The sequence below is a fragment of the Adiantum capillus-veneris genome, chromosome 14, assembly GCF_014529385.1.
Source record: "Adiantum capillus-veneris isolate H3 chromosome 14, ASM1452938v2, whole genome shotgun sequence".
Classification (NCBI taxonomy): Eukaryota; Viridiplantae; Streptophyta; class Polypodiopsida; order Polypodiales; family Pteridaceae; genus Adiantum; species Adiantum capillus-veneris.
This window is the reverse complement of record NC_140944.1, coordinates 66531050-66552853: the sequence shown is the minus strand read 5'-3', so window position 1 is coordinate 66552853 and position 21804 is coordinate 66531050. Positions and strand designations below refer to the sequence as shown.

General features: G+C 45.1%; 1 protein-coding gene across 1 annotated transcript in view; it reads right to left on the bottom strand.

Annotated features, from left to right (window-relative positions):
* LOC147442541 (acetylornithine aminotransferase, mitochondrial-like) overlaps positions 1-21804 on the bottom strand; it is a 64716-nt gene that overhangs the window by 19832 nt on the left and 23080 nt on the right. The window contains exon 2 of the mRNA XM_086528697.1: positions 19873-20337. Coding sequence (XP_086384823.1) covers positions 19873-20337 — 465 coding nt within the window. The remainder of the gene's footprint in view (positions 1-19872; positions 20338-21804) is intronic.

Here is a 21804-nt window from a genome sequence, read left to right as displayed (position 1 = left end):
AATCTGACACTTCACGTGCAAAAACCAAGTACGCAGAAAGATGCTTTTTCATTATAGAAGTAATAGCAGAAGCTGATACAGTGGGAATAGACTCCCCTTTAAGCTTTACATCCAGAATGTGAGTCTTTCCCCTGCTCTGTACAATGATCTTTTTGTTGTAGGCATCCATGATTCCCTGTACACAAAATAACCAAGGAATACCTAACAACACATCACATCCGTCCAGTGGCATGATGTAAAATTCTTCAACATCTACATAGGACTGGATATGTAGGCGCAACTTTCTGATGATGGGTGTCACAGCCTCTGTATGGCCAGGACATGCCAAACCTGCCTCTGCCGTATACCCCATCTCTTCAGGTCTGATTCCCAACTTTGAAGCCAATTCTCGGGAAATGAAGTTGGCTTTGGCACCTGGATCAAAGAAGATAATCACTGTTTGATCCTTGACCTTTCCCCATGCTCTGCAAAGCTCACTTGCATCTGAATTTGGCTTGTCGCCCACTGTATCTGGCACTAGACCAGCCATGGGCTTCTTTCCTTTCCTGTCCTCCTTGTCTTCAGAATGAGCTGGCCTTTTCTTTGTAGGACAATTGTAAGCAATGTGGCCAGGCTGCTCACAGATGAAGCATTTGTTCTCTGACCTCAGGACTTTCTTTTGCTCTTCCGACTTGCGAGGAAAACGTCTTTTCCATTTCTTTGCTGGTCCCTTTTCTGATTCAGCCGTAGCTTTGCCTTTCCCTGCGTTGGCTGGCTCCCGAGTCCCTTTAGGAACCTCATTGGGAACGTGCTTCTTCACTGAATTTTTCTTGGCTGATCCTTCCTTGACGGCAGTATTGAATTCACAATCTTCTCCCTTGAGCAAACCATTGCCAGTGTTTGCTACCTCGATGAGCTGCGTCAAAGTAGTGACTTTGGTCTTCGTGCAATACTTTCTCAATCCTTTGGGTAGGCCACAACAGTATTTTTCAATCTGTTCTGTCAATGGCACAAACCTATAGGAAGTTACTGGAAGTAGAGCTTTCCAAAACTTCCGATTGTAGTCATCAAGATTCTTGCAAGTGGCAGCATTAAGCTGGTGCCATTCTGTCATGACATCTGCTTGAAAGTCATCAGATAACCATGCTGCTACAAAAATCTGCTTGAAGTAAATCCATGTGGACAGAGCTTGCCCTTGCAGCAATAAAGTTGTCCACCATTGTCCCGCATTCCCTGTCAAGAAAGTGGCTGCCTTGCGGACCTTTGAAGCCTCTATAAAGTTTCCCCTGGCATAGGCCTTGTCAAACTACTGGAGGAATGAGAGAGCCTTCTTCCTGTCATCAAACCCTGTAAAGGTCGTGAATGTCACACCTTTGCCACCTTCTTTGTACGGAGTTGGCTTCTCCATCGGCGTTAAGTTGTCATATGGAAGTGACTGAAACATGGGAGAACTGTTAGGGTTCATCTGTGTTCCTTGGCCGCTATTAAGTTGACCTGGATATGCAATATTTGGCTGTTGATTGGTAATTCCAGCCATACCAAAATTTGCCTGTGGCATCCCAAATTGGCCCTGAGTGCTTTGAAACCCTGGTTGCATGCCAATGACACCATACATGGGGTTAGGCATCATCGTTTGAGCACCCCCAAACACTGTTCCTGGCGTGTAAAACTGATTTCCAAGTGCATGACCAGCCATGCTCTGGAATACCGATCCACCTCCAAAATAGCCAGGGTGTACTGAAGGTGGTGGGAAGACTTGTTGCATAGCCTGTAGGTTGCTTCCCTGCCCATTAGAACCAGCTATAGGCTGCTGAAAAGTGGCTGGCTGAACTGGTACAGCTTGAAAGACTGGCATCTGAGCCACCTGTTCTTGCACCTTAGGCACAGGTTGTGGAGACTGCATATTCTCCGTCAAGTGTACAGGTGTTTCCATTGACTCTGCAGTATGAATCACCTGTGCTCGAGCCTTAACAGGCTTTTGAATATGATCCAGTGACCCAACTTGCTGAGACGGAAGAGGAGGTTGCAGAAAGGCTAAAAACCTCGGATTCTGCATTACTTGTGTGAACATAGCCACAGCAGTAGCCAACTGGGTCCTGAATATATCATCATCCGTCTGTGGTGGTCTTGAAGACTCACCCACTTCATGTGTCTGTTGACCCTGCGAAGAGGAAACCTCTTCAGTCACATCATCTGGTCTGTCAGCCATAATTGCAATTCCCTGTGTTTGGTCTATGATCCCCTGTGTCTTCAAGCCCAAAATGACCAAGGCTCACTTCTATGGGAAAAAGTGATTTAATCCCGGCAATGGAACCATGAAACCGGCCTGTACTTTCAAAAAGGGCGGTAGACCTTAGACTTAAACCTTATTTGCTTTCACCCATTTAATTTGTCGCCCACTTTACCTGTACTTTCAAGACACAACAAAGGGGAAAGGGATACACGCTGCTAGAAAGCACCTGTATGAGAAGACCGACACCAGATTGACCCCTAACTTAGGTGCCCCTTTCGGTATTTCTTTATTGTTTAGAAGAGGGAATAAACGTTGTGGTTCCCTACAAGCTGCCCCGCACAAGCTTGGCTGAATTTCAACTGTTCCGGCCCCATTTCGGCAGCATAACTGTACTAGGACCCTTCACAGTCAGTATTCCCACGCATTGAATGACTTTCCCGACGCATACGGGCACTTTGCAAAACCTAGCGAGAATTTGCAGCACGCTGAATTCTCTGTTTTCAGCCCCGAAAATGCGCCAGATCACCTGTACAGCGGTCCCCTCGCGTCCCCGAACCTACTGGGGGTATTAGGGTCCGTTTAGGGCCAAAACCCTAAACCTGCAAAAATACACAGCAGACTGTAATTTACTGTTTCAGGCTCCGTTTCGCGTGCCGGTCGCATCCGTAGCAAGTCCTCGAGCTCCCGCACCTGTAGGGCTACTTGCCCTTTGGATCGGACGTGAAACCTCTCCGAATCACCTGTACCTGCGGGGGATTAGCCGCTAGCTAATCCAATACTTGTGCAAGAGGCTCTTGCCTCGGCAATCGCACATGAACCCACACAACTGTACCTTGTTCAATTGAAAAGCCCACTAGAGGGGCATAACATACTGCCATAGGGGAGAGAGAGGGCAGTGCGTAGCGTGCAAGGCATCACTCCTGGCACCGCACTGTACATAAGAGGGAAAGGAAGCACTCCATAGCTCTTAACCTGTGACAAAAACTGCAAATGAGCCCCTCCCTCCTTCAAATTCAGCGCCACTTCTTCATGCATGAGGAAAGTGCACAGAAATGTGCCACTTGGCACATTTACAACCTATTTCCCGTTTCAGGGTTGCCGCCTAAAAGTCTCCCAACCGGTTGCCCAGTTGACTTCACGGCAGAGTAATAAAATGTTTCCCTTGTCATTCCGGAGGTAATGACGCAAACACATTTTCAGCTCCCAAAATAGTAATTCCCTAAATTTTAGGAGATGCTGCCATTGTATCTTTCTAGGTCATCTGACCCCCTTTGTACACTGCAGCCACACCCAGAATTGAAATGTAGCCTCTGTAGCAAAGGATTCCACTTTGGCTAGTCAATGACTCCACTTTGGCTAACCATAGTCCTTGTCCAACCTTAGTGCTCTCTTGCCCTCAGGCCTGGACTCCCTCTGAACAGTTCCACACTAGCTATGCAATGCAGGGCAGTTAGATTTCCCGAGGGGTGCTTCCAAAAAGTGAACATGAATAAATAATAAGAAAGAAATCAACAAAAAGGATAGATAGTAGTCACACGCTGGTGACATCGCCCTTGCAGTGCTAGACCTCGCCCTTGTTGGGCTCGCCATCAGTGTCGACCCTCGCCCTCGCTCCTCGCCCTTAGTTGCCTCGCCCTCGCCACTGCTCTGCTGGCCTCGCCCTCGCCCTGCTGGCCTCGACCACCCCTTGCCTTGGTGGCCTCGCCCTCGCCCTCAACCTCGCCATTGGTCTCCACATAAGTTAAAAAATTATAAAAAATCTGACCTGGCTTTTATTTTTACCTCACCTCAGCTAAAGATAGCCATCCAGCGTCGCGCGTAGCTCATGTCACGCACGTTCTTTGCAAATCGTTTTCAGCAAGGTTGCATATCATGAAAATAAACTTCTATCTCAAGGCTTCCTCTCTCTCCAGCGCCAGGATTTTACCAGGCTTAATTCTCTCTTCGTGCTCCTTGGCCACCCAAGCACTGAGTAGTACTATGAAACTGGAAGCTTTTGAACATAGTTAAATTCAAGCTAGACCTTGCTACAGTAACAATAGTAATGTACGATGTATTTGGGTGTGGTTGAGAACATGTATCTGGGTGTGGTTTAAGGAGCTCGCCTCAATTGCAGAAAATAGTTGTATTTGTATCAGGTGCTGTCATCAATTGCAGACTTGAGTTACAAACAGATTCTCTGGCATATTTCATCAATATGGTTCGTACTCGAAATCGAGAGCAGCACCTCCATTCGGAGCAAGAGTCCTCTGTCTCCTCTGGGGATAGCAGTGAGAGTAAATCACACTATGCCCCGAGTTCAGAGCAATTGTCCGAGGAATCTTCTCAGGAAGATTCACCCCAATCAGCCACTCCTAGCAAGGTCACCACTCTCCAGGTGCCCCGCTCTTCTGGTGCCATCTCGAAGATACCCTTACTAATGATCTATCACTTACAAGCGCCCAACCCAATACTCAAAAATGTGTTCTCTTAGCAGCAGTTACTACACCTAGGTCTCCAAAATCTAGCTCAGGCCGATGTGTCTTGCACAATTTCCAATGCCAAGCAAAGCGCCCTTTTATTTACTTTTCCGAACTAAATGGAGCTACTCTTACAATAGCGGATATTGGACATGCGATACTGAACTTACTTGCACCTTTGCCCACCACTAAAACCTTCTCCAATCTCTCCTCTGAAGACACTGCTGATGCGTGCCAAGAGCTTTTGCTGCACTCACATGCAGACTATCACAGGAATCAGCAACTGTACTCCATCTTACAATATTACTTTTTACTGCGCACACCGGAAAGAGCAAGTGGTTCCTTCCTTTCAATAATATGTGATGCATTTTTTTGTCTCTGTCATTGCTTGCCGTATCTGTTTCACCATCTGCACTTTCAGGCGTTGCAGGACAGGGCAAAGCGATTTCGGACTCAACGGAAAGGAAAAGGGGAGAGGTTCAATTGTTATGCAGCCCCTATTATGTATTGGGTAGTGCAAACTATGCAGCAGAAAGCAGATGCAACTATTGTTCTCACTCTGCAAGATGATGCCAAAGAACAAGGCCGATCCAAAATGTCCAAAGGGAAAGGCACTTTACGCAAGAGGGCTTAAGTACAAAAGGATTTGATGGAAGAGCTAGCAACACTACCGTTCTTTGAATCACAGGTTAAAATCTCTGACATCAATACCGCAAACCCAAGAGTTGTGAGCATGACCACTTCTGTGGCCACCTCTACATTTACACCACCTATTGTTAGTAGTGTTCAGGCGCCCAAACCCACGCTCCAATTGTGTCGGCAGTACCACTTACTACAACTCCTACTACTACTCATAGTGCAGGGGCACATAGGAGTACTGCAGGGACACCTAGCTCAGGGACACCTAGCTCTGGCCAACCTGACATGTTTGCCAACTTTGCGCCTCAGGCCGACAGACTGCTAGATACGAACAAAAGAGCAATTTCAACTATTATAGATGCAGCCATCTCCTTGCAACTGCATCGGGCTGTCTATGACAGTATGCAAAGGGAAGTGCGCAGCCACCTTCAACGATCGATGGATAGGGATATGTTAATTGCTCCGGCTCAAGATCGCATAAGAATTCTCACTCAACAGGTATAAGACCTCAAACACATAGTTCGCACTTTACAAATGCAGCTAAAAGAGGCAAATGATATGGCCACAGTTCAGGAACTTTCTCCTATGGTAAATTCAGTGTGTCCCAGTTGTGCCCAACATCAGTCTATAGCCGTTTCACAAACAGCTACATTTACAGTTCCAAGTTCTACGCAAGTTCCTGCTATGGCACTACAAACAGACATTTCCAAAGCTCATTCAGGGGATTCTCAAGCAGCCGAGAAAACACAACCTACTATGGAGTCGAAGCAAGCAGCATAGGTTTCCTCACAGTTTCATGGACCCTCCATGGCCTCCCCCTCCCAGTCCACCTCTTTCCCTCCTCCCTTCTACAACAGCTTCCCTGGGTTTCCACCAACTGTCCCACCTTCTCACCCTACTTAGTCTTTCCCTGGGTTCCACCTGTCCCACCTTCTCACCCTACTCAGCATGTTGCTCATGGGGTTGCTACTCCATATCCAATGTATCCTCCTCATGGCCACTATCCTCCACCATACACCTGGCCTCCATCTCCTTACCCACCTTTCTACCAGCCTCCCCCTCCCCCTCCATCATCCGACCACCAATAAATATCACCTCTTGGACTCTTCACCAGTAGTAGACCTGGTTGTAGATCCTTCAGTTCTCCACTCTCCTGGACAGGGAGCGGTATTGTGGCGAGCAACCTGTAGCAGGCTACAGTGTCACTTTCACAGGACACAGTTAGTACAATTGGTCTTTGGTCTGGTCTGGTTCATACTGGACGGACTCGCTGGGCAGTGACACGTGGTCGGGATACGGACGGTGGTCTAGTGGACATCGTGGCCAGGTCACCACCACCACTTAGTTTGGAGATAGACTTAGATGGCTGACATTTATGAGCCGTTGGTGGCTCTTTACGGTTGTACATATGAGTAGTAGCGGTTGGGTCATCATTAATCTTCTTCATATATGGTCCAGCGTCGTCATCTAGAGTAGTGAGTCTATACACACAGCACATACCCACAACACGTCTGCACCATCCCTGCACATCTGAGCCTGGACACCCCCATTGTACCAGTGAGTTTTGGGCTGGAGCTGAGTGTGCTGCCACGCCAAAGTCTGTATCGATTCTTTGAGATAGTGGAGTCCATATGTTCTGGTCTGCTATTGTGTCTCTGTGTTGATCAGCTGTTATCTATTGTTTCCTTTGTTTACATTCTGTTTTGAGTGAGATGTCAAGCACATTGCACTGAGAAGTACCCACTGTAGAGAGCACGACATGCTATCCGCGCTACACTCGTCCCAAATCTAGTGTCGGCTCAATCATGGTGATTTATCTAGTGTATTTCAATATTTATGCGCTCCCATCTTGTGACACTTAACTCTCTCGCTTGTTCACTTCAATTTGTCGTGAGATATTGATTATCTAAATGTTGCAAATTATGGTAGCATAGAGAGTTATACATATGTCCATGCATTTGCATTTATATTCTCTCTCCCTTGTAGAGCCATTACCTTAGCAAAGAAGTTGCTGCCTCTCACCTTGTTTATTCTATCCTAGGGTTTGTTTGTGTATGTGAGTGTGGGTTGAGATGCATTTCATATAATGTGCGTGGATTATGCAATCATGACACGTGGCGGCTAACCTGGCACTATGTACATATATGTAAGGCTAATGTGGTAGATCTTCAAGAGCATAATCAGCATCATTTCGCCGGTTAGACATCTTATTTTGCTAGATATTGGATAGCTTATGCAAGCAATGCCAACTTTTCGGGAGTGCTTATGCTTGTTCGGCATGAATTACAGCCAATTGCTGCTCACAATGACCCAAATGGAAGATGGATGGTAGTTCAATGTATTGTTGATGGGGAAGTTTTTGAATTTGGAGGGGTATATGCTTTCACAACCTCTGTTGATCGCGCAAGATTATGGAGTGATATTTCCTTGTATTTTTGGCACTCTAATGCATTTCTTTGTGGAGATTTTAACAATGCTCCAACCGCTCCAGACAATACTACTGGCCAGTCACGCATGTTGTGGATGGAATGTCAAGCATGGGAGATTTTAACAATGCTCCAACCGCTGCAAACAATACTACTGGCCAGTCACACATGTTGTGGATGGAATGTCAAGCATGGGATCATATGATGCGTTCTTGCAATGCACTGGATTTGTGTCACAAACTGATGACGTGGCATGACCAACTATCAAGTTGTTCCAACTTATGGACAATTGCCGAGGGGCCAAAGGAACACTAGGAAAATAAAACTGCTGACGTGGCTGCTGTACGGACGGCCATAAAACACGTTGATTGATGACGTGGCAGAATTGTATGGAATTCCGCCAGTTGTGTTGACTACTTTTTGCTGGAAGATCTCGCCCAAGGTGCTTTTGCAAGCATTGCTTTTAAAGTTTACTGCTTTTGGGGGCTCTGCTTTTAGCATCCCTTTGTAACAATAAAAGGGCCCAAGGGGCCTTAGTTGTCATGGCATCTGGACACAGAGTTTGAGAGTAGAGGTCCCTCAGGAGTTGTACTTTGCAATGATTAATGAAAAATAAATACCGAAAGGGGCGTCAGACTTTGGGGCCAATACCTCTGGGCACGAAACTCGACCGGGGCGTGTCTGACTCGGTCTATGCAGAGGAGATACGTAGACTTTTATGCACATCAGAGCTAGTATACACCAAGGACAGATATGCTAGGCTTGCTCTTGAGTCATCCAAACAGTTGGCATTACAAGGAGATACATCATGTTGGTATGCACAGATGAGCTCATTGTTTCAGAGGCATGGTTTCAGCATGGACAGGCTGCCCCCTTTCCAGTATTCTCTTGATGCACCATCTTTGGATCTTACACGGATGGAGATTACTAGACTCATTCGGTAAGATCTTATCCAGATCGATACCAAGAGGACATGGATAGAGCCATCACGGGAGTTGGGTACGAAGAGGGCTTTCTATAGAGAGCATCTTCTCCAACTCACGACAAACAGATTTGTCACACGGCCCAGCTACATGGACACACCTCTATCTCATGGGTTACGATGTGCCATAGGCCAGATACGCACATCTTCACACCAGCTTGGGATTGAGACAGGTAGATTCAAAGGCATACCAGCAGATAGTAGGATATGTCAATTATGCCATGCAGAGCCAGAGACAGAGTTTCATAACATATGTCACTGCACAGTCTACTATGAGATACGGGGATGCTTTCACTGTTTATTCAGAGATGGTTTTGACTCGTTAGATAGAGTCATGAGATATCAGGATCAAAGATGTCTCGGATTATTTCTACTTGAGATACAGAGACATAGAGACTCTCTACTGAGAGGGCATAGACAGAGACAGCCCCAGAGACGCATCTCAGATTTCTTTAGTCTGAGTACCACAGAGGCAGAGGAGCCACCACCACCACAGAGCTCGGTTCCCACCCATACACACCCCAGTGGTACTCTCATTGACCGAGCTATAGAGTTGGGGAGATCGAGACGACCAAGACTGAGGAGGGGAGCCACGCAGCACCGACGGAGATTGCGGCAGAGGATCCACAGGATTCTAGCACGACACCCAGAGTGTCGATCAAGATAGGCTTCATGCTACTGCTATATTGTATCATGGTGACACTTATCCCCACTTTGTACCTTTGTGGCATTATACCATTGCTCAGCTTACCAGCCATCCATAGGAGTCGGTAGCACTCCTATCTCAGTTTCTAATTTGCAGTTTTCTTTGTTTGTACGCAGACTTGGTACTAGACTCACCATTGTAATCAGTTTGGTCTCATAGGTCATTTTGGCCTTTTGTAGACGTTAATATATCATTTCATTTCATTTCTCTCTCTCTCTCTCTCTCTCTCTCTCTCTCTCTCTCTCTCTCTCTCTCTCTCTCACACACACACACACAAAGTTCAACGATTATGAAGTTTCTGTTCATGTGTTGCTATTGATTTCTCGCTTGGAGTGTCCAAGCCGGTTACAGTGGTATCAGAGCACAGAAAGATTCTTCTTCTACAGAGGATCCGATTCTTGTTTGCAGCACACCCCGGACTTATTTTGAAAGAATCTTCGTGACGCGACCCCGGACTTATTAGCTACTCCCACCCTTCGTACATCGCGCATCGGGCGTGCTCTCGTCTTCATCGCTCTGTCTTACAGGGCATAAAGCCATAGAGAATCCCAGATTACACATGGGTTCTCTCAAAGAATCTAATAGAGATAACACCGTTGGTGGGCAGGCAAAAGAAAAGTCGAAATCCGGCGTGGAAACTGAAGAAAAGAGTGAAGATTTGGACAGATTCTTCGTGGAAAATTTTGCTAGAGCGGAGTACAAACGTCAACTGCGGGTTGACACATCTGTGAAAAGATTGATAAGGTACTCCATAGACCTGAGACTTGCGAAACACCTGAAGAATTACCCGATTGATAAGATTTACTCGAGATGGTGTGTGGCCATTGCTTCTCCTCTCAAGTTGGGAGGAAAGCCGAAAGGACAGACAAGTGCAGAAAAGCGGAACCTATACTCGCAGAAAGAGATGGACAAGAACTATTGAAAAGAAGATAAACCAAAGTACCACCAGAAGATAAACTTGAGAGTTACAGAGCAATAGCCGAGTGCGGAAGAAAAGAAAAGATGAAAGCAGAACTGGTACCTCATTGCATGGGGACCGACCCGAATCAGATGAACAAAAGCACAAAACTTTGTCGCACATGGGGCAAAGTTAAAGATCAGGAAGCCCTCTGTTTCTTTGATGCAGGAGCCAAGGCCAACTTCATTGATGGCTCGACTTGGAATTACGCTCGATAGGCTAAGGCCACAAGCGGAAGCAGTTCTAGGGGCACACGGACGGGATGTTGCCATTACACCTGTCATTGGCAAACTTCCTTTGCATTGTCGGGGGTATTTTGGCATGAGGACTTTTATATCATGCCTTTGGAAGGGTGTGATGTCTTCCTAGGAATCCCTTGGTACCACAAGAACAATGTTGTGGTTGACTATAGGGCTAAGAAAGCGACTTTGACAAAAGAGAAGGGCAAAGAGATTGTACTTGATGAAATCCAGTTTTCTTTACTCGATTTTCTTGAAAGGACAGAATGACGATTGAAGGTCGAATATGTTTGACCTCGAAAGGGACGACAAGATTTTTTGCTATAGAGGTTGACTGTTTCTCTGAAGGCATACCAGGCGAGTTGCCTCCTTCACATCTTGAAGATCACATGATTGATTCCTGGTAGTACACCACCAAACCGGCCACCTTAAAGGGTAGGCCAAAATAAAGACACAATGAACCATAACAAATTTCCACATTACGAGGATCGATGATATACTCGACAAACTTCAGCATTCTACTTGCCAAATTGATATGAAGAGTGGTTATCATCTAATATGAATTGCTCTTGGAGACATCTACAAGACAGCTTTCAGGACGACTTTTGGGATTTTCAGAGAGTTTTAAAGGCACTGCGGAAGTATAAATTGGTTATAAATGTGAAAAAGAGCGAATTTTTTTTCCCCTGAGATAACACTTTTGGGGACATATCGTCTCTGCAGTAGGGGTAAAGATGGATCTGCCCAAAAATTGAGACTATTCGTTATTGGCTTGATTTGAAGAATGTTCATGAAGTTCGAAGCTTATCTCGGCTTGTGCTTATATTATCAATGGTTCATTCGGAAATTTGTAGAGGTAGTTTCTCCTTTGCATATGCTAACTCAGAAAGGAGTTTCTTTTTTTGGGACCGACAGAGATTGTAGCCTTTGAGACTCTCAAAGAAAAGTTGACTATTGGACTCGTGTTGGCCTTACCAGACTTGCAAAATCCATTTGAAGTTTATTGTGATGCTTGTGGTAACAAATTGGGAGCAGTCTTGATCCAAGAAGGCCATGTAATTTCTTATGAGAGAAGGATGTTTTTACGTCCTGAAATGGCTGCATAGATATATGAAAAAGAGCTATTGGCAGTGATCCATACTCTTACTCAGTGGCGACACTACTTACTCAGAGTTGACTATACAATCCTTACGGATCATCAGAGTTTACACTACTTCTTGTCACAAAAGCAGCTTTCAAAAAAGCAGATGCCATGGGCTACCCTCCTGTCACAGTTTCACTTCCAGATTGTCCATGTTCAAGGACAAAATAATTTAGTGGCAGATACATTGTCTTGGAAGCCCTTCGTTCTGGCTATTTACGCGATTCATCATAGAAGCTTCAAGGATATGGTTGATCAGTACGCCACGGATCCCGACTTTGTTGATATTTGTTTTAAGATACAGGATGGGGAGACAGTTTCATGCTATTCCATACAGGATGGCTATTTGATGCAGAAAAAGTTTTGACACAGTGCCATTGTCCACCATTTACAAGCCACCGTAGCATAGATACCACCTTGAAGTGCGTGAAGCGTTACTTCTTCTGGACGAGGCTTAAAAAGGATGTGCATGACTTTGTTCACAATTGTTTAGTATGCTAAAAGATCAAGTTTTGACAAGCATGAGGCACACGGACTCTTATAGCCTTTACCCATTCCCACTTGCCCCTGGGAAAGCATTGCGATGGATTTCATCTTTGATCTCCTCAAGACTCAAAGTGGGCATGATGGCATTTGGACGGTCATCAACACATTAAATAAACAAGTCCACTTTATTCTGGTAAAGAAGACAGTTAAGCCCGATCATTTGGCGAAACTATTTCTCACAAATTTTCCAAATATATGGCATGTCCGAGTCCATTGCTTTGGACAGAGATCCCCAGTTCACTAGGTTGTTTTGGAGGGCAATCAAGGAGACATTGGCACATGGTTACAGTGCTTGTCCTCATTCCACCCGCAGACATATGGGCAATTTGAGATAGCCAATTGATTTTGGATTTTTTGAAGTCTTATAGCTCGATCAAACGACTTCATGGGAAGAGTATTTGCCCTTGGTTCAGTTTGCCTACAACAACACATGGGGAAGGTGCCCGTTGAAAATTCTAGGGTGCTAAGAAGGTTCCTCAAATTCTAAGCACCAAAAATAAGATTTGTTTGAAATAGATCTTTTTGAAAAAAAGGTCTAGAAGGCATGGAAGGCCATCTAGCAGTTCAAAGGAGGAGAGCTCGTCCTCTTTTGAAAAATGACCAAATCAACAACAAAACCTGGAGTTCAAGGAAGGGAGTGAGGCCGTCAGGTTTGCGACGTTTTTAGAGTACCAAGATACCCATAGACCCCTTGAGTTTGTACAGCAGTTTGACGTCGCCTTCTCTGGAGGACAGTCCTCAGAACAATCCAAGGTGTGAAAGGCGGCATCTTACTTGAAAGGAACTGTATCGACATGGTGGTCTACTATGTTGTTACGCAAAGTAGCACTTGCGACATGATTAAAATTCAAGACAATTTTCACGTCAACTTGGATATCAAATAAATAGGCAACAGATGTCATCACGGCTTGGCATCACTTGCAAATGACTGACAACGATACATTGAATGACTACTGCCAGAGGTTTTGGGATACTTATTTACCAGTGTCTTCGTTTCGGAAGATTACTTTGAAAGACCAGATTGAGCGGTTTTCTTGTGGTTTGCCAAAAGAGAATCAAGACTATTGTTTGAACCAAAAGTCTAGCTCTATTCAAAGACTTATGCAACATGCTAAGGAACCATTTGGAACGCATGCCAGCTCATTGACTTATGGACAAGATAGTATCCACCTCAACAAAGCAAGAGTCCGCCAGATTGAAAAGAATGAATCAAGGGAACCGCATGACAGCTCATCATAGGATTCTGGAGAATCAGAAGGTTCCGACGAACTAAGGGAACCAGATGCAAGTTCATCAAAGGATTCCACAGAAAGGGGAACAAATGATAGTGCATCTTAGGGTTTCGGTGATTGAGATTGAAGTGCCAATGGACAGAGGAAGCTAGAGAAGCTACCCACAGGTCCTAGGGCACAAGAAAAGAAAGAAAAAAAGGGAATTAGCTGGTAGATCAGAGATTTCTTCAGACTCAGGATAAGATTTTTTTTTTTGGAAAGAAGATCAGTATGATCTAGATCTGGATATTGCTTTTGCCAAGGTGCACGAGGCTCTTCAGAAGTCTCAAGCACGGCATAAGAAGGCAGCCGACAAGATTTGTCGCAATTAGCTGTCGCAATTAGCAGTTGGAGGAGGATGATTTGGGTGCTCTTACGGTTTGAGAAGGCACGCCTTAGGAAACTCGGATCTGATGATATCCCCTTCTCAAATCAATTCTGCTAAAGCAAGAGGATCCTTGTACTTTGTCGAGAATATCATCGATCCTTGAGATAGGGATTCTGTTCTTGATGGTGGTTTTATTGAGAGCTCTATAGTCGATGCACATTCTCCAAGATCCGTCTTTCTTTAGTAATAGCAATACCGAAGAGCAGAAAGCTAAAGTGCTAGATTGGATGAGACCCTTTTCTAGAAGTTCTGTTACTCGGTTCATTATTTCTTCATTTTGGGCTAGGCTAACTCGATGAGGCCGGTTCAGTGGTGTGCTGCTAGGAATCAAATCAATCGTATGGTCCTCCGGACGAGGTGGAGATAACTCGCTTGGTAGGCCTTCTGAGAAACAATCAGCCTGTGTGCACAGAAATTCTTGTCGTTCCTTTTCCAATTCAGACATATTTGATTGTTGTTCATCACACAATTCTTTCAAGAAGATAAGAGTAAACAAAAAAACTAAATTTCATTAATTTGGAAATGGCCGAAGCCGATACAAGTGGGACGGACTCTCCCTTCAATTTTACATTGAGTACAATTTTCCTGCCCTTCTCATTCTTCAAAGTAGCTTTCCTCGCCTGATAATCAACCACGGCATTTTTCTTGCGTAACCAAGGGATTCCTAGGAGGACGTCACACCCTTCCATAGGCATGATGTAAAAGTCCTCGTGCCCTAAATACCCCTGACAAGTGTAATGGCAACATCCCATCTGAGTGCCGCTTGAACTGCCTCTGCCTATGGCCCCATTCTGTCCGGCGTAACTCCAAGTCGAGCCGCCAATTCATGTGAAATAAAGTTGGCCTTGTCTCCTCTGTCAAAGAAGATGAGGGATTCTTTATCTCGTACTTTGCCCCATGCGCGGAAAAGTTATGTGCTTTCATCCATCTTATCTGGGTCAGTAGTCCCCACACAATCTGGTACCAGTCTTGCTTTCATCTTTCCTTTTCTGCCACGTTCTTCGGCTGCTCTGGAACTCTCTGGCCTATCTTCTGATCGTCCTCTATGTGCCTTTTTAGGGCACCTTGCCAATATGTGTTCTTGTTCTCCACAGTCAAAGCACTTCCCTTCCTTGAGGTATTCTGATTTTTGTTCCTCGATTAGTCAGGGTCGTGCGTCCTTCTTTTCTGTCAAATTCTGTCCGGTCCTTGGTGTCAAAACTTGTTCAGTGCGGTAAGTCAGGTTACCCGAATGCATAGCAAATCCTTGCTTAGCATGTCCTATCAATTGTTGTATGGACTTGGACTTCTGCTGAAGGCAATAATCTCGGATCTCTTTGGAAAGTCCACAGCAAAATCACTTGATTTGCTGCTTAAAAGTGACCTTAAAAGAAGAGGCAAGTAGAAAAGCATCCCAAAATCTCTCACAGTAAGTATCCAAAGTGTCGGCCTTGGACGTCCGAAGATGGTTCCAAGCGGTAATCACGTCTCGTTTGTACTTCTGAGTCAGCCAAGAGGAAATAAAGAGTCGCTTGAATTTAACCACTTTGTCGGGGCTTCTTTCCTTAAGAGAAGAGTGGACCACCATGTTTGTGCATTTCCTTTGAAAAATAATGCTGCCCTCCTAATTTTGGAGAGCTCTGAGTAGCACCCTCCAGAGAACACTATGTCAAACTATTGAATAAAGGCTAAAGCCTTAGGAGCATCTGGAAACCTTGAAAATATTTTGAACTTTACTACCTGTCCACCCTCCTTGAATACCTTGGTCTTTTTGCCCTTGTCGTCGAGAAAATCATGTTGGTTGGCGATGTAAAAGTGCTTCTTCTTGGAATAACATATGGTCATCCGAGTCCAAACTCTCAAAAGAGGAAGAATCCTCGTCAAAACTGTCAGAAAAATGTTAAGATCTGCGGTATGGTCTGCTTTTCTTTGCCTTCTTCTTGTTCTTTCCAAATTTCTCGTTCTTTCTTCGTTTCTTGCCCTTTCTGTCCTCATCACTCGAATCAGAAGAGGAAGAGCTATCCGAATTGTCAGAGGAAGATGAGGAAGAACTGGACAATCCTTCGAAGCGTACATACTTCTTCTGTTTTCTTGCATTCGCAAAAGAAGATTGATGGCCCAAATAACTAGGGTAGTCAGTTCCCTTGTGTTTCTTCGGTTGCTTCTTCGCCCTCAAAAGTTGGTTGACTCGTCTTTCTTTTTATATTAATGCTTGAGCAAAGTACAATTGCCCGCAGGTCCTCTTTGCTTGAAGGCTTGTCACCACAACTGAGCTAGAGTGGCCCGAGGGTCTTATTTAAAGGCCCTTGGCCATGGAAAAGCAATTACATGAAAAGCTTTCAAACTCAAAAGCAGCTGGCGCTAATTTCAGCCAACGTAATTTACAGAAATCCATATGCTGCCATGTCAGCTTTAGTTGCTCACTATGGGAGAATCTTTGAAGCACCACCCCCCCCCCTTACCCAAGAAGCCCGACAGGCGCGTCACCGTTTTCTATCGCATGTTACTCCCATCATCTCTGTACAAGAAGCTCATAATTTGGAAGTTGCGCTCACTGAGGCGGAGTTGGTCAAGGTAGATGGAAATCTCTTGGTGGGGAGGTGCTTACTGTTGAATTTTCATGTCCTTTTGGGACTACCTTAAGGAACCATTATTAGCTATGATGCATATGGCTTGGGAGAGGCAGGAGGTCCCCCTTTCATGGAAGGAAGGGCTATTCAAGCTATTGCCAAACCATGCATTTTGTGAACAGTTTTCCCACTGGAGGCCTAACACTCTTATGCCGATGGTCTACAAATTGATGGCCAAAATGATAGTTTATCGTATTAAAGAATATCTACATCAAGGACTTCATCAATCCCAGTATGGTTTCATACCTCGTCGGCACATTACCGACAATTTGGTGAATGCCATCATTGGCATGGAGTATGCGATATATACTCAGCAAGATGTATTAGTCATGCAAGTTGACATTGAAAACTTCTACAGGTTTGCTTGGTGATTCTCTCACAAATGCCTGGGCTTTGAGGCACTTTGTTAGACAAGGGTGTCCTCTTAGTGCTTTGCTTTATGCAGTTGCTTCACACCCATTGCTGATGCATCTTGAGGCCTCACTTCCTCGGGCAGTTTGCATGGTTTGGCTCTACCTTTTGGGAAACAATTTATAGGTCAAGCTTATGTTGATGACTCTCTTGTCATGCCCAGGAACAATAAGGAGGATGTACAACAGATTATGTATGCTCTACATTTATTTGGCTTGGCAGTTGGATTGCATGTTAATTTTCGTAAATCCAACTTGCTCCCTCTAAATGAATGTGATTGGCACAAGCTTCTATGGCCAGGGGAGGTGGTTCCCCTTCAAGTTATAGTTCACCACCTAGGATATCCGATTGGTTGGAATGTCTCCGCGGCACAGAAACTAGACTGGGTGCTCCAAAGATTGCACCTAAAGCTTAGTTATTGGAAATTATCAACATGGCCATTGCATGTACATCTCAGGATTGTCCAATGCATTATTATGGCTTATGTGCCGTTCTATTTACCGCTCTTATCCTAGCCTCGGCACTGTCTTGGATCTCTAATGTCTTGTATGTTGGAGCATTTCTGGCGCACATCCTCCCATAAAAGGGATTGCGGTTTTTGTCCATGGATAAGTTATGCACACCTAAGCGATTGGGAGGGACTAACATTTTGGATTTACATCGACATGTGTGGGCCCGGAAAGCTATGCTTTTGCCTGTTTTGGTGGAACAGCAACAACCTTGGACAATTATGGTTTCTCATTTGTGTCATGACATTGTCACGCCGTCTTTTGGTCATTGGCACCCTTCGTATTGGGAAGTTGTCTTTGGGCAGCTTGATGGCCATATTCCGGGATGCTCCCTTCACTTCATCTTTTCTTGAGGATTGGAAGGCCGTTACCTCGTTCTTATCCTGGCATGGTCACCAATCCCCTCGAGGTAACTCACTTCGATTGGAAAGTGTTCACTAGATGTGGCATTCTCTCCTACGATGGTGCAACACTCTCCCAGCCGACCATACTTTCTTTCGCAAAAAGGGATTTGCCAGGTTGATCAAGTGGTGGATGACTCGGGATAGGTTCTTTCTTTCCCTGCTGCCCCTCTTCGTTATATGAGCTGGGACCTCATTATCGGCATTGGTGGCAGCAAATTCAATTGTTGCTTGCTATTGTTTCTCCAATACCTCCATTACTGGGGGACTCTCGGCTCTCCGATTGGCATCTTGCTCATATTCGGTTGGATTGCATATCGGCGGGGTCGGTTTATGCTTTACTACAGTTTGATGCATGGATTCTGTCTCATGGAAATCAATTATGGTCGCTCTCCAAGTCTCAGTTGTGGTGGCATGGAACATTATCTCGTATTTGGAAGAATCCCCTGCCACTCAAGGGACTCGTTTTTTTATCGTGATGCATGGTGGATGCTCTGCTAGTTGATTCTGTGTTGCATGCGCAACGCATTGCTTCTTCGCACTGTGTCCCATGTCATGGAGCTGATGAGTATGTTACACACTTGCTTTGGGATTGTTGTTGTTCGTGGATTTTCATCACGCAGGTGTCCTTTGCTCTGCACCTTCATTTCCCATCCGGAATCTTTCACAGACGGTTTTGGATTTTTAAAGTCGTCCAACTGTCACACTCTCTGTTTGAGGTCTTCTTCAATTGGGTCAGATTTTGGGTTTTGTGGCCCATATGGCATCAACATAACTCTCCAATGTTTCATGCGCTGCAAATTGACCCTTTCCCTTACTTCAAGTTTTTGCTTAGACAAGCGCTTCGCTATGCTTATGATGTGGGAGACATCACTCTTGAAGCCTATAGGATTTTCTTTGAATGGTTCTAGACTTAGAAGTATCATGATACTCCGTCTTTTGTACTTCATCATCGTGGGTTTTCCTCGCTTTGAGGTTTCCCACTTGTAAATTCAATTCAGATTTACAAAACAAAAAAGTATGTGAGTGTGGGTGCGCACGCGCCCTTGCTAGAGCTCAAGCTCTGCCTTGCATCTTTTCATCTTCCAAGATTGCTTCTAAACATGTGAGTGTTTCAAGGCGACAATCAAGTGACTACTTCAGAGACAAATTATTTTGTGCAATAAATCCACAATTTGATACTTAACAATTATGAATGGTTGACCTAACAAGCAAAGTATTTATCAGACACATTCTAGGCTGTTTCTTTCTAGACAGTGAGATGCATAGTCATCAAAAAAATCAATCTATTTGTTTTCACTGGGCATAACGGCTACAAAACCTTTGGTTCTCCATGCACTAGTGCCAAGGCCGATATGAATGCCCCTTGCAATTATGTTTAAACATGACGGGTCATCAAAACTTTAAAATCTGAAACAGCTACGCTATCGAGATTGGGGTTAAGTCACATGGTTATGATGTTCCTAGATGATCGAGGCAATGGAACATAGATGAGATAAGTAGCTTATAGAATTAATCATGTCAAGGTCAGAAGACGTTTAGAAACAAGCTTCAGAAAACAAGTAATGACGCAGAGAGAAAACTGAAATTAACACAAGATAGAAGGCTTGCCGAAAGAGCTGGTAAACCCACAAGTCTGTCTATATCATGTCAAACGATCGGATACTCTTGTCCTACTTACAAAATGCAGTATAAATTGCAAACAACGAGAGCCCTAATGTTGAACATTCCTCTTGTCAAAAGCCATCTCTAACAGGACGCACAACAGGTATAGCTGTTAAAAACAACTATAACAAGAAGCCTAGCAGGTTAAGTATTTGTGTGGGTGAGTAAAGATCCAGGCTCAATTCTCAACAGCATAATCTATAGCAAGCTTACCTAAACTTGTAGCATAAGCTGAAAAGCATGTTCAAAAGTTAAAACGGTTACATCATCATGTATGGTTAAAGAAAGACATTGCTTTAGAATGAGATACCTCATCAAAGACTAGAAGAGCTCCACTTTTGTCACAACAGTTCCGAAGACTTCTGAGAAAAGAAGCTGCAGCTGGGTGTATTCCCCCCTCTCCTTGCACTGGCTCGACAAAAACTGCCGCTGTTTTGCCCTTTTGAATGGCTGCTGCTGCTGCTTGTGAGTCTCCAAACTCTACAAACTGCACACCCGGCATCATAGGCTCAAATGGAGCACGATAATTCTTCTTGCTCGTGAGCGCAAGGGCTCCCATTGTCCGCCCATGGAAGCTATTTGTAAAAGCTACAAACTCTGTAGCTGGATGGTCTTGTCCAAATTTGAACCACTGTGGCTTACTTCCCTCCTTTGCTTTATGTCGTTGGTACTTCCGAGCAAACTTCAAAGCAGCTTCATTTGCCTCCGTACCAGAATTACAAAAGAAAACACGGTCAGCAAATGATGAATCCACCAGACGTTTCGCTAGTTTCACCTGCACAATGCCCATACGCGGGAAAAAGTGAATAATGTTAATACATCAAAATGGTGTAAAAATACAAATGCTAATCAAAAACTGCATTCATAAACGAGGCTTAATAGCACGAACTACATTACCATAAACTAACAAACTAAAAGTATGGAATATGACTGACACAGATTCAACAATGATTAGACAACTGCAAATGCACCAGTGGGTGGATGAGTGTTAGTGTGTCACACATTCTAGGGCTAGGGCTAGAGCTTTTTATAAGAGTGAGCTAGGTGTATGCACGATGGCTGCTAGTTGTCAGACCTTCTGTAGCACAATTTGGAATCCTATTCTTCAGGTTCGACCCAGTCAACCTTCAAGTCGCAAATCACAGGACACAGTTAGTACAGTTGGTCTAGGCTGGTTCACACTGGACGGACCCTCTGGGCTTGGGAGTGACACGTGGCAGGGTACCGACGGTGGTCTGGTGGACATCGTGGCCAGGTCACCACATGGCTGACATTTATGAGCCGTTGGTGGCTCTTTATGGTGGTACATATGAGTAGTAGCGGTTGGTCATCTGGATGGATCTTCTTCACCTCTGGTCCAGCCACGGAGTCGTCTAGAGAGAGTCTATACATAGAGCACCGATCGACCATCCCTGCACATCTGAGCCTCGACACCCCTTTGTACCTGAGAGTCCTGGGCTGGAGCTGAGTGTGCTGCCACGCCAGGGTCTGTATCAGTTCTTTGAGATAGTCGAGTCGTTTGTTGTGGTCTACTGTTGCTGTTGTGTCTCTGTGAGCTCAGTTGTTGTCTATTGTTTCCTGTTTTCAGCCTGTTTTGAGTGAGATTGTCACGCACATTGCACTGAGGAGCACCCACTGTAGAGAGCACGACACAGTATTTGCGCTACAGGTGCTCTCATTTTGGCGATCACGGTGGGACCTCAACTGAAATCTCAATCTGTGAGGTGCAAATCTTGAAGCTAGTTGGGTCTATCTAGCTTCGCCTACCTTACCTAGCTTCCCCGACCTTGCCTTGCACTGTTCTCCTCTCGCCTGGTCCAACTGGTCTAGTCCTCTCTCGCCCTAGTCATCTCTCGCCCTGGTCCAACCTGTCCTCCTCCCTGGTCTAGACATCCTCGACCCTGGTCTAGTCCTCCTCGTCCCTGGTCCAGCCTGGTCTAGTCACTTGCCTAGTCTAGTAGAGTCTAGACCAGTCTTCAGCCAGTTCAAGGTTTTCTTGCCCAAAGCTTGGTTGGTTTGGTGGTCGTTGCATGACCCATACAAGGCGGTCAGTTGAGCGTCAAAGCGCACTCCTGAGTCCTCTGAAGTACTACAACAGAAGACGACCCTTGGAACCTGTTAGAAGTCCATCAACCTCATCACCCATACCTCCACATACGACATCACCCATTCCTCCCTCCGGTTCCACATCTTCCAGATCACCTTCTCCAGTAAAGCTCTCTCCTATTCTGCTACAGCAGGC